The sequence below is a fragment of the Haliotis asinina genome, chromosome 6, assembly GCF_037392515.1.
Source record: "Haliotis asinina isolate JCU_RB_2024 chromosome 6, JCU_Hal_asi_v2, whole genome shotgun sequence".
Lineage (NCBI taxonomy): Eukaryota > Metazoa > Mollusca > Gastropoda > Lepetellida > Haliotidae > Haliotis > Haliotis asinina.
In genome coordinates, this window is record NC_090285.1 from 28,941,136 (window position 1) to 28,955,006 (window position 13,871).

Sequence of the window (13,871 nt, forward strand, 5' to 3'; positions counted from 1 at the left end):
CACGGGTCTTGTCATAACGCCTTGATTCGTCTGTATGTCGACAACTCGAACGTGCCCATCTCTGCCTGGATGTGTCTTTATGATTCGTCCTCTGTGATCCAGCTCCCTCTTGGTGATTGCGGGGAAACAACCACAACGACATCGTCAACCTCAAGATCACGACTTGGTGTCAACCATTTCTTCCTTACTTGTAGAGATGGAAGCCATTCAGACATCCACCGTTTCCAAAAGTGGTGTACAAGTTCTTGGACTCTTCTCCACCGTCTCCTTGGGCTGAATTCTGCATAATCAACTGACTCTGGAGCAAAGTTTCCACCACACTGACCGTGAAGAAAATGATTTGGTGTAACTGGAACGTCATCATTTGGGTGTGTGCTTTGGTAAGTTAAAGGCCTTGAATTGATCAATGATTCAGCGCCAGTAAAGGCAGTGATAAGTTCTTCATCGGTAATGTCACTATTGCCTAGGATTGCATATATAGCTCTTTTCGAGGCCTTGATCATTGCTTCAAAAATGCCACCAAAATGCGGAGCATATGGTGGGTTGAATTTCCAAACAACTCCACGATTTGCCAATGAACTTTGGATATGATTTCTATCAAGTTGGTCTACAAGTAGTTTCAACTCTTTGACAGCTCCTGTAAAATTTGTTCCATTATCTGCATCGGCGGTTTACCATCCTGTAAAAGGCATTTAGGAATGAGTCGCTGTCAAGACAATATGCCATTTCCAAGTGCACAGCTCTCGTTGCCAGGCATGTGAAAAGACAAAGATAGCGCTTAACTCTTTGTTTTCCTCTACCTTGTATTGTCATGAAAGGTCCTGCAAAATCAACACCAGTTTGATCAAACGCCCGTAACGAGTACTTCAGTCTAACTTGTGGAAGTGGAGCCATAATCTGCACAATAGGCTTTGCCTTGAGTCGGCGACACCATGGACATTCCTTTTTATATTCACGGATTTCTTCGCGAGCAGATATGATCCAGTAACGTGCAGATAGTAATGCAAGAATCTGGTTTATACCAATGATGTGCTTTCCATCTTCATGGCATTTTTTCACTATCAGTTTTGTTACCCAGTTTCTCCTTGGTAATACTATGGGGAACTTTGCATCAAATGGTAAAAACTTGGCATGTTGCAGTCTACCTCTACATCTGATCAACCCATCTTCATCAAGCATGGGATCCAGTCCAATGAGTTTACTGCTTGTCGACAACTGCTTTCTATTTTCCAGAGCTGAGACTTCCTTGTTGAATTCTTCCCTTTGTGCACGGCTTATGTGATAGATCTCTGCATCAAGAAGCTCCTCATAAGTAAGCTCTCCAGAGACTCTCAAACTTAGTTCAGACCTACAAACACACGAATCTACAAACCCATGCAGTAATCCTTAGGAGCTGTTGCCAATCTGAATGTCTCCTTGCATCAAGCCGCCAACACCAGTCAGATGTCACTATTGTATATGACTGCCTTTTCATTTTTCTAGGCATTTTCACTTCACAATCATCTGATGCTGGTGTCATCACAGTTTGTGTTGGTTCTTCAGCTACATCTTCTTCCAGAAAGTCAGGCCCTGACATCCATCCTTTGCTTTTAAGACCAGCAATTGTTGCACCCCTAGACAGAACATCTGATGGATTTTGAAGGGAAGGAATATACTTCCATTGGCTAGGAGTGGTGTATTCTTGGATGAAAGCTACACGATTGGCTACAAATGTTTTGAACTTGCGGCTGTGGTTTTTTTATCCAACACAACACATTTTGACTATCTGTCCAAAGTGTCACAGCAGCAATATTCATTTCAAGAGCTTTAAGAACAGGCAAGATCGATTCGAGGAATGCTGACTGATTTTAGAGGTGCCATCCGACTTTTTGATGCTGTTAATCGACTGGTCTTCGTCCTATTCTGATAGGTAGTCACACTATATACAACTGCCCCATATGCTTTTTCTGATGCATCAACGAACACGTGCAATCTCCTGTTTTCAATGTCCAAACCGAACTGCAAGCACCTTGGAATGGTAACACTTTCTAATTCTTTCACTTGGCTGAGCCAAAGCAATGCTTTTTGTTTCAAATCAGTTTGAAGCTCTTCATCCCAATCTAAGCCCTTAAGCCAGATTTCCTGCATTAAGATTTTTGCTATGATGATGAATGGTGCCACAAATCCCAATGGATCGAAAACCTTAGCCAATTCTCTTAGAAAACCTCTCTTTGTAAGTATCCAATTGTTTTGTGCATTGGTATTATGAAAGCTGAACTCATCATGTTTAGCAACCCACGTCAGACCAAGTGTTTTAGTAGGAGGCAACTCGTTTCTACCAAGATCAACTTCAGTAGCTTTGTTTTCGATTGGAACTCTCTGCAAGACTTGAGGAGAATTGCTTAGCCACTTTCTTGCACACATTCCTGCATTTCCCCACAACTCCGAAAGCTGTTCATACAGCTCAATGGCTTCCAACTCATTTCTAACAGAGTCTATGTTGTCATCCATGTACGTCGATTTTAACACAGTTTCAGCAGCTTTTGGTAAAGTGTTTTGAAATCGTCGGGCATGTTCTTGTGTGATGTACTGAGCTAAAACGGAGAAGCATTGACTCCAAATACTACTCGCGAGAACTGGTAAATATCTGGTCTCTCATTCTGATTGTTTGATCTCCAAAGAAATCGAAAGAATGACTTGTCTTTTGGCAACATTTCTATTTGAAGATACATTTCTGCTATGTCGCATACCATGGCTACTGGGTATCTTCTAAAGCGAAGCAATATCTGAAAGAGATCACCTTGTAGTTTGGGACCTTGGTGAATAGTGTCATTCAGTGATACGCCTTCACATTTTGCGGATGCATCAAAGACAATTCGGACTTTCGTTGTTTCCCTATCTGGACGCACAACAGGAAGATGGGGTAAATACCATCCACGTGATGAATTGTTTTCATCAAGAGACACCTTTTCAATGTAACCTTTTTCAACATACTGAGATATGATACCATCATAGGTTACAGCAATCTGTTCATTCTTTGATAACTTCTTCTCAGTGTTACAGAGGTGTTTGTAAGCTATATCCCAGTTGTCTGGTAAAGGACTCACACTCTCCTTCCAAGGAATGCCATTTTCAAACTTGACTGTGTCTTTCACAGATGCTAAGACAGATTCATCATCCTTGGTAAGGGTTGATGTGACAGACTGAACGTCATCAACTTCCCAGAGTTTCTGTAACATTGAACTCAACTCAGTTTCCCTTTTGTCAGTGAAATATGTGCCTGCACTGTGACGAACATCTCTGAATCCTGGTATTCTACCAACACAGGTCCACCCTAAGGGAGTCAGTCGTGCTATTGGATCACCTTCTTTACCAATGATATCCTGATAGGACCTATGTAGTTCAAGATAGTCCATGCCAATAAGGAGATCTATGATTTGAGGAGACTTAACCTTAGGAAAATCAATGAATTTCATGTTGCCCATTGAGGACATTAACAGAAACGTTTTGTGAAGGACCAGATAAGCCTAATTCTAAGGCTGCATCCCTGTTCATATAAGTCTGTGTACTGGCATCATCTAATAGTGCATTAACAATAATTCTTTTGTTTCCATTCTTAAGAACTACTGGCACTGTCCTCAGTGACAACAACGTTGACCTGCTGGATTCAGATGAGGACATTGTAACTACAGGTGGAGACTGTGTGTCATACTGTTTTTGATTTTCAGTTTCTGTGGCTTCACTTCGTTTAGTCGCGTGAAGAAACCTGTTGTGTGATGCAGTACAGTTATCTCTTCCACATGTTATTCTACGATTACAACTTTTAGCCTGGTGGTTAGTGCCAAGACATCTGAAGCAAAGGTTTAATTTTTTAGCAGTTTCCCATCTATCGGGAGCACTCATCAACTTGAATTGTTTACACTTCCAAATGTGATGACTGTTTTTACAGAGAGCACACTGAACTCTCATGTCAGTCTGTCGATCACCAAAGAACGAACCTGATTTGCTCTGACCTCTAGCTATAGTCTTTCCCTTCTGGGATAGACCATGCAATGTTTCTGATGCCATAACACTAAATTCAGCCTCTTGCAACACCCATTCACGCAGTGTTTCCACTGACTCTTGGCGTTCTCGGTCAAATACCCATCTGTGATAATCAGTTAACATGGACTCTGTCATTTTCTTTAGTAACTGATTGTGTAATGCTCCACTTCCTAACTCTTCTAGCCTGTCAGTATCTCTAAGATTGATCACGACTATGTCCAACATGTCTGCAAACCTCTCAATATCCCTGGACGAATGGGCCTAAAGTTGGACACTTCTTCCAACTGTAAGGTAATTTGGCGTCTTTTGCCACCATATTTCCTCTCCAATCTATCCAGTGCTACGTCATATGCAGCCGCACTATGACCCAAGTCTTGAATGACTTTCATTGCGTCCCCAGTGATGTACTGACGTAACTGTAAGAACTTATGTTCAGATGTAGCTGGAGCCTTGTGGGCACAAGCCATGAAAGCCGCTTTAAAACCTTCATACTGTTTGACATCACCCGAAAAAGTAGGAATGGAAACGCGTCTCAATTGCCTCCACATATCATTTCTCAAATTGTAACTGCTCGTCGCTACATTTTCTTGGGAAGCTGTGTGCCTAACATGTTCTTGTGTAGGGGTTTCCGGCCTATTCAACTGACCTAAATCAATTGCATTGACTTGTGACGTCTGACCTGAGTTATAATCAATTAACCTAGACTGTGGTTCCACTTGCTGTGTGTGAGAATTGACAACAGGAATATACTTTCCTTCTCCAACCCTAAACAATCTAGATATTCCAGTTCTACCACTGCTAAATGAGCTCGCATCTGACCTATCTCTCAAACACCCTTGAGCTCGTTCTTGTACTCCATTCCCAGTTACTTCCATTTGGGTAATCTCGTCTGTAACTTTTGTCATGTTATCTCTATCTCCTATTCTTTGAAATGTTACAGACAACGACACACATATTTCGATAGCCCAAAGCTGATAATCATTAACTATGTCAATTGCATTTCTGATTTCTCTCCGGTTCTGAACATTCTGTTCATCAATAAGTCTCTCAAGTCTATTGGTTGCTTTAGTAAATGCAGATTTCGCTGTAGCCTTTTTGCGTTTAAGTTCTGCTATCTCGGTTACATAGTCACGGCCGTCATGGTTAATCTGTTTTGGTTCTGTTTGTGACATGTTTCAGTGTGTATGATTAACTAACTAATAGTGATCTAATCACACAGTACAATTGTTTACTACCTAAATTCAATTAAACTTACCTTAATAAGTGTTCGCACAACAACAACCACTAACTTGCGAACTGAACCCTATTCCCAGATATAACACAACACTAAACTTAACAACCACGCTCTGCTACCATTTTTGTTACGCAGTGTTCTATCAAAACTAAACTGCTCGCCAATCTAACAGATACAACATGGAAGGGGTCGTCAAAAACACGACCGCTCCCGCCCGAAGTTCTACCAAACTCTATTGAAAACTGCTATCGGGGAAAAAACTCGTGCAGGCTCAACTCCACGTGTTTCACGAAGTCAAGAGTGTTTTCGCGAATGTTCGTATTTCAGAAACAAAACGCAGGCGAATACTCTACGTTCACAAACACCGTTCCTTCTAATGAACATCCCCCCCCTACAAATGATAGATCCAAGTCTATCATTTCAAATGAGTGAGTTTACTTTTACGTCGCACTCAGCAATATTCCAGCTATAAGGCGGCGGTCTGTAAATAATCGAGTCTGGACCAGACAATCCAGTGATCAACAACATGAGCATCGATCTGCATAACTCGGAAAAAATGACATGTGTCAACCAAGTCAGCGAGCCTGACCACCCGATCCTCCCGTTAGTCGCCTCTTACGACAAGCACAGCCGCCTTTTATGGCAAGCATGGGTTGCTGAAGGCCTATTCTAACCCGGGACCTTCACGGGTCCGTTTCAAATGAACGAATCAATCACAAAACAGTACATAATATATAAACATATGTGACAATGACGCAACTAAACTTCAGAAAGTCCACACATTTCCTTAAATACAAAGAAAGACATCCTGAAAGAAAGTTCTTGTAATATCCAGTCCTGGAAATGGAAAAAATGCAAGTCTGTTCATAACACTTCGGTAAGTATAATGTTCAATGCCACAAAACACAGTTTATCTCCTGAAAAGAAAAAACATGTCAATATGCAGTCAATTGAATACTTCCCTTAATGATTATGTCCTGGCTTCGATTCCATCGAATCGTCCATCTCTGAATTGTTCTTTAAGCCCTCCATCCATGAAATCTTGAATTTAATGTCTTTAATGCTTGAATGTTCCACACAAATTATGTTTCACTTAATTCCATGAATCCTGTTTCTTGAATCTTTCTGCTGCTCCTCTATGAATTCTTCTGCTGCTTGAAGCTCCTCTATCCGTTCCTTGAATCCTCCTGTTGACCTCCTGTACGTTTCTTGAAGCATTCTTCGGTGTTGGTTTCTGACACATTCCATTCAAGTGGACACACCTTTGTCACGGGTCTTGTCATAACGCCTTGATTCGTCTGTATGTCGACAACTCGAACGTGCCCATCTCTGCCTGGATGTGTCTTTATGATTCGTCCTCTGTGATCCAGCTCCCTCTTGGTGATTGCGGGGAAACAACCACAACGACATCGTCAACCTCAAGATCACGACTTGGTGTCAACCATTTCTTCCTTACTTGTAGAGATGGAAGCCATTCAGACATCCACCGTTTCCAAAAGTGGTGTACAAGTTCTTGGACTCTTCTCCACCGTCTCCTTGGGCTGAATTCTGCATAATCAACTGACTCTGGAGCAAAGTTTCCACCACACTGACCGTGAAGAAAATGATTTGGTGTAAGTGGAACGTCATCATTTGGGTGTGTGCTTTGGTAAGTTAAAGGCCTTGAATTGATCAATGATTCAGCGCCAGTAAAGGCAGTGATAAGTTCTTCATCGGTAATGTCACTATTGCCTAGGATTGCATATATAGCTCTTTTTCGAGGCCTTGATCATTGCTTCAAAAATGCCACCAAAATGCGGAGCATATGGTGGGTTGAATTTCCAAACAACTCCACGATTTGCCAATGAACTTTGGATATGATTTCTATCAAGTTGGTCTACAAGTAGTTTCAACTCTTTGACAGCTCCTGTAAAATTTGTTCCATTATCTGCATCGGCGGTTTACCATCCTGTAAAAAGGCATTTAGGAATGAGTCTGTCAAGACAATATGCCATTTCCAAGTGCACAGCTCTCGTTGCCAGGCATGTGAAAAGACAAAGATAGCGCTTAACTCTTTGTTTTCCTCTACCTTGTATTGTCATGAAAGGTCCTGCAAAATCAACACCAGTTTGATCAAACGCCCGTAACGAGTACTTCAGTCTAACTTGTGGAAGTGGAGCCATAATCTGCACAATAGGCTTTGCCTTGAGTCGGCGACACCATGGACATTCCTTTTCATATTCACGGATTTCTTCGCGAGCAGATATGATCCAGTAACGTGCAGATAGTAATGCAAGAATCTGGTTTATACCAATGATGTGCTTTCCATCTTCATGGCATTTTTTCACTATCAGTTTTGTTACCCAGTTTCTCCTTGGTAATACTATGGGGAACTTTGCATCAAATGGTAAAAACTTGGCATGTTGCAGTCTACCTCTACATCTGATCAACCCATCTTCATCAAGCATGGGATCCAGTCCAATGAGTTTACTGCTTGTCGACAACTGCTTTCTATTTTCCAGAGCTGAGACTTCCTTGTTGAATTCTTCCCTTTGTGCACGGCTTATGTGATAGATCTCTGCATCAAGAAGCTCCTCATAAGTAAGCTCTCCAGAGACTCTCAAACTTAGTTCAGACCTACAAACACACGAATCTACAAACCCATGCAGTAATCCTTAGGAGCTGTTGCCAATCTGAATGTCTCCTTGCATCAAGCCGCCAACACCAGTCAGATGTCACTATTGTATATGACTGCCTTTTCATTTTTCTAGGCATTTTCACTTCACAATCATCTGATGCTGGTGTCATCACAGTTTGTGTTGGTTCTTCAGCTACATCTTCTTCCAGAAAGTCAGGCCCTGACATCCATCCTTTGCTTTTAAGACCAGCAATTGTTGCACCCCTAGACAGAACATCTGATGGATTTTGAAGGGAAGGAATATACTTCCATTGGCTAGGAGTGGTGTATTCTTGGATGAAAGCTACACGATTGGCTACAAATGTTTTGAACTTGCGGCTGTGGTTTTTTTATCCAACACAACACATTTTGACTATCTGTCCAAAGTGTCACAGCAGCAATATTCATTTCAAGAGCTTTAAGAACAGGCAAGATCGATTCGAGGAATGCTGACTGATTTTAGAGGTGCCATCCGACTTTTTGATGCTGTTAATCGACTGGTCTTCGTCCTATTCTGATAGGTAGTCACACTATATACAACTGCCCCATATGCTTTTTCTGATGCATCAACGAACACGTGCAATCTCCTGTTTTCAATGTCCAAACCGAACTGCAAGCACCTTGGAATGGTAACACTTTCTAATTCTTTCACTTGGCTGAGCCAAAGCAATGCTTTTTGTTTCAAATCAGTTTGAAGCTCTTCATCCCAATCTAAGCCCTTAAGCCAGATTTCCTGCATTAAGATTTTTGCTATGATGATGAATGGTGCCACAAATCCCAATGGATCGAAAACCTTAGCCAATTCTCTTAGAAAACCTCTCTTTGTAAGTATCCAATTGTTTTGTGCATTGGTATTATGAAAGCTGAACTCATCATGTTTAGCAACCCACGTCAGACCAAGTGTTTTAGTAGGAGGCAACTCGTTTCTACCAAGATCAACTTCAGTAGCTTTGTTTTCGATTGGAACTCTCTGCAAGACTTGAGGAGAATTGCTTAGCCACTTTCTTGCACACATTCCTGCATTTCCCCACAACTCCGAAAGCTGTTCATACAGCTCAATGGCTTCCAACTCATTTCTAACAGAGTCTATGTTGTCATCCATGTACGTCGATTTTAACACAGTTTCAGCAGCTTTTGGTAAAGTGTCTTGAAATCGTCGGGCATGTTCTTGTGTGATGTACTGAGCTAAAACGGAGAAGCATTGACTCCAAATACTACTCGCGAGAACTGGTAAATATCTGGTCTCTCATTCTGATTGTTTGATCTCCAAAGAAATCGAAAGAATGACTTGTCTTTTGGCAACATTTCTATTTGAAGATACATTTCTGCTATGTCGCATACTATGGCTACTGGGTATCTTCTAAAGCGAAGCAATATCTGAAAGAGATCACCTTGTAGTTTGGGACCTTGGTGAATAGTGTCATTCAGTGATACGCCTTCACATTTTGCGGATGCATCAAAGACAATTCGGACTTTCGTTGTTTCCCTATCTGGACGCACAACAGGAAGATGGGGTAAATACCATCCACGTGATGAATTGTTTTCATCAAGAGACACCTTTTCAATGTAACCTTTTTCAACATACTGAGATATGATACCATCATAGGTTACAGCAATCTGTTCATTCTTTGATAACTTCTTCTCAGTGTTACAGAGGTGTTTGTAAGCTATATCCCAGTTGTCTGGTAAAGGACTCACACTCTCCTTCCAAGGAATGCCATTTTCAAACTTGACTGTGTCTTTCACAGATGCTAAGACAGATTCATCATCCTTGGTAAGGGTTGATGTGACAGACTGAACGTCATCAACTTCCCAGAGTTTCTGTAACATTGAACTCAACTCAGTTTCCCTTTTGTCAGTGAAATATGTGCCTGCACTGTGACGAACATCTCTGAATCCTGGTATTCTACCAACACAGGTCCACCCTAAGGGAGTCAGTCGTGCTATTGGATCACCTTCTTTACCAATGATATCCTGATAGGACCTATGTAGTTCAAGATAGTCCATGCCAATAAGGAGATCTATGATTTGAGGAGACTTAACCTTAGGAAAATCAATGAATTTCATGTTGCCCATTGAGGACATTAACAGAAACGTTTTGTGAAGGACCAGATAAGCCTAATTCTAAGGCTGCATCCCTGTTCATATAAGTCTGTGTACTGGCATCATCTAATAGTGCATTAACAATAATTCTTTTGTTTCCATTCTTAAGAACTACTGGCACTGTCCTCAGTGACAACAACGTTGACCTGCTGGATTCAGATGAGGACATTGTAACTACAGGTGGAGACTGTGTGTCATACTGTTTTTGATTTTCAGTTTCTGTGGCTTCACTTCGTTTAGTCGCGTGAAGAAACCTGTTGTGTGATGCAGTACAGTTATCTCTTCCACATGTTATTCTACGATTACAACTTTTAGCCTGGTGGTTAGTGCCAAGACATCTGAAGCAAAGGTTTAATTTTTTAGCAGTTTCCCATCTATCGGGAGCACTCATCAACTTGAATTGTTTACACTTCCAAATGTGATGACTGTTTTTACAGAGAGCACACTGAACTCTCATGTCAGTCTGTCGATCACCAAAGAACGAACCTGATTTGCTCTGACCTCTAGCTATAGTCTTTCCCTTCTGGGATAGACCATGCAATGTTTCTGATGCCATAACACTAAATTCAGCCTCTTGCAACACCCATTCACGCAGTGTTTCCACTGACTCTTGGCGTTCTCGGTCAAATACCCATCTGTGATAATCAGTTAACATGGACTCTGTCATTTTCTTTAGTAACTGATTGTGTAATGCTCCACTTCCTAACTCTTCTAGCCTGTCAGTATCTCTAAGATTGATCACGACTATGTCCAACATGTCTGCAAACCTCTCAATATCCCTGGACGAATGGGCCTAAAGTTGGACACTTCTTCCAACTGTAAGGTAATTTGGCGTCTTTTGCCACCATATTTCCTCTCCAATCTATCCAGTGCTACGTCATATGCAGCCGCACTATGACCCAAGTCTTGAATGACTTTCATTGCGTCCCCAGTGATGTACTGACGTAACTGTAAGAACTTATGTTCAGATGTAGCTGGAGCCTTGTGGGCACAAGCCATGAAAGCCGCTTTAAAACCTTCATACTGTTTGACATCACCCGAAAAAGTAGGAATGGAAACGCGTCTCAATTGCCTCCACATATCATTTCTCAAATTGTAACTGCTCGTCGCTACATTTTCTTGGGAAGCTGTGTGCCTAACATGTTCTTGTGTAGGGGTTTCCGGCCTATTCAACTGACCTAAATCAATTGCATTGACTTGTGACGTCTGACCTGAGTTATAATCAATTAACCTAGACTGTGGTTCCACTTGCTGTGTGTGAGAATTGACAACAGGAATATACTTTCCTTCTCCAACCCTAAACAATCTAGATATTCCAGTTCTACCACTGCTAAATGAGCTCGCATCTGACCTAGCTCTCAAACACCCTTGAGCTCGTTCTTGTACTCCATTCCCAGTTACTTCCATTTGGGTAATCTCGTCTGTAACTTTTGTCATGTTATCTCTATCTCCTATTCTTTGAAATGTTACAGACAACGACACACATATTTCGATAGCCCAAAGCTGATAATCATTAACTATGTCAATTGCATTTCTGATTTCTCTCCGGTTCTGAACATTCTGTTCATCAATAAGTCTCTCAAGTCTATTGGTTGCTTTAGTAAATGCAGATTTCGCTGTAGCCTTTTTGCGTTTAAGTTCTGCTATCTCGGTTACATAGTCACGGCCGTCATGGTTAATCTGTTTTGGTTCTGTTTGTGACATGTTTCAGTGTGTATGATTAACTAACTAATAGTGATCTAATCACACAGTACAATTGTTTACTACCTAAATTCAATTAAACTTACCTTAATAAGTGTTCGCACAACAACAACCACTAACTTGCGAACTGAACCCTATTCCCAGATATAACACAACACTAAACTTAACAACCACGCTCTGCTACCATTTTTGTTACGCAGTGTTCTATCAAAACTAAACTGCTCGCCAATCTAACAGATACAACATGGAAGGGGTCGTCAAAAACACGACCGCTCCCGCCCGAAGTTCTACCAAACTCTATTGAAAACTGCTATCGGGGAAAAAACTCGTGCAGGCTCAACTCCACGTGTTTCACGAAGTCAAGAGTGTTTTCGCGAATGTTCGTATTTCAGAAACAAAACGCAGGCGAATACTCTACGTTCACAAACACCGTTCCTTCTAATGAACATCCCCCCCCTACAAATGATAGATCCAAGTCTATCATTTCAAATGAGTGAGTTTACTTTTACGTCGCACTCAGCAATATTCCAGCTAGAAGGCGGCGGTCTGTAAATAATCGAGTCTGGACCAGACAATCCAGTGATCAACAACATGAGCATCGATCTGCATAACTCGGAACCAATGACATGTGTCAACCAAGTCAGCGAGCCTGACCACCCGATCCTCCCGTTAGTCGCCTCTTACGACAAGCACAGTCGCCTTTTATGGCAAGCATGGGTTGCTGAAGGCCTATTCTAACCCGGGACCTTCACGGGTCCGTTTCAAATGAACGAATCAATCACAAAACAGTACATAATATATAAACATATGTGACAATGACGCAACTAAACTTCAGAAAGTCCACACATTTCCTTAAATACAAAGAAAGACATCCTGAAAGAAAGTTCTTGTAATATCCAGTCCTGGAAATGGAAAAAATGCAAGTCTGTTCATAAGACTTCGGTAAGTATAATGTTCTATGCCACAAAACACAGTTTATCTCCTGAAAAGAAAAAACATGTCAATATGCAGTCAATTGAATACTTCCCTTAATGATTATGTCCTGGCTTCGATTCCATCGAATCGTCCATCTCTGAATTGTTCTTTAAACCCTCCATCCATGAAATCTTGAATTTAATGTCTTTAATGCTTGAATGTTCCACACAAATTATGTTTCACTTAATTCCATGAATCCTGTTTCTTGAATCTTTCTGCTGCTCCTCTATGAATTCTTCTGCTGCTTGAAGCTCCTCTATCCGTTCCTTGAATCCTCCTGTTGACCTCCTGTACGTTTCTTGAAGCATTCTTCGGTGTTGGTTTCTGACACATTCCATTCAAGTGGACACACCTTTGTCACGGGTCTTGTCATAACGCCTTGATTCGTCTGTATGTCGACAACTCGAACGTGCCCATCTCTGCCTGGATGTGTCTTTATGATTCGTCCTGTGATCCAGCTCCCTCTTGGTGATTGCGGGGAAACAACCACAACGACATCGTCAACCTCAAGATCACGACTTGGTGTCAACCATTTCTTCCTTACTTGTAGAGATGGAAGCCATTCAGACATCCACCGTTTCCAAAAGTGGTGTACAAGTTCTTGGACTCTTCTCCACCGTCTCCTTGGGCTGAATTCTGCATAATCAACTGACTCTGGAGCAAAGTTTCCACCACACTGACCGTGAAGAAAATGATTTGGTGTAACTGGAACGTCATCATTTGGGTGTGTGCTTTGGTAAGTTAAAGGCCTTGAATTGATCAATGATTCAGCGCCAGTAAAGGCAGTGATAAGTTCTTCATCGGTAATGTCACTATTGCCTAGGATTGCATATATAGCTCTTTTCGAGGCCTTGATCATTGCTTCAAAAATGCCACCAAAATGCGGAGCATATGGTGGGTTGAATTTCCAAACAACTCCACGATTTGCCAATGAACTTTGGATATGATTTCTATCAAGTTGGTCTACAAGTAGTTTCAACTCTTTGACAGCTCCTGTAAAATTTGTTCCATTATCTGCATCGGCGGTTTACCATCCTGTAAAAGGCATTTAGGAATGAGTCGCTGTCAAGACAATATGCCATTTCCAAGTGCACAGCTCTCGTTGCCAGGCATGTGAAAAGACAAAGATAGCGCTTAACTCTTTGTTTTCCTCTACCTTGTATTGTCATGAAAGGTCCT

At 41.5% G+C, this 13,871-nt stretch overlaps 2 protein-coding genes across 2 annotated transcripts; both read right to left on the bottom strand.

The window, feature by feature from the left end:
- Window positions 1-77: 77 nt before the first annotated feature.
- LOC137287786 (uncharacterized) lies at window positions 78-6,475 on the bottom strand. Its single transcript, XM_067820174.1, has 6 exons — window positions 6,351-6,475; window positions 3,978-4,126; window positions 2,780-3,409; window positions 2,279-2,573; window positions 801-1,348; window positions 78-298 (listed from the first exon to the last, which is right to left on the bottom strand). Exons 1-6 carry the CDS (start codon window positions 6,473-6,475, stop codon window positions 78-80), a joined length of 1,968 nt encoding a protein of 655 aa, XP_067676275.1.
- Window positions 6,476-6,602: 127 nt separating this feature from the next.
- LOC137287787 (uncharacterized) lies at window positions 6,603-9,980 on the bottom strand. The gene is made up of 4 exons (XM_067820175.1): window positions 9,305-9,980; window positions 8,804-9,098; window positions 7,326-7,873; window positions 6,603-6,823 (listed from the first exon to the last, which is right to left on the bottom strand). Exons 1-4 carry the CDS (start codon window positions 9,978-9,980, stop codon window positions 6,603-6,605), a joined length of 1,740 nt encoding a protein of 579 aa, XP_067676276.1.
- Window positions 9,981-13,871: the final 3,891 nt, after the last annotated feature.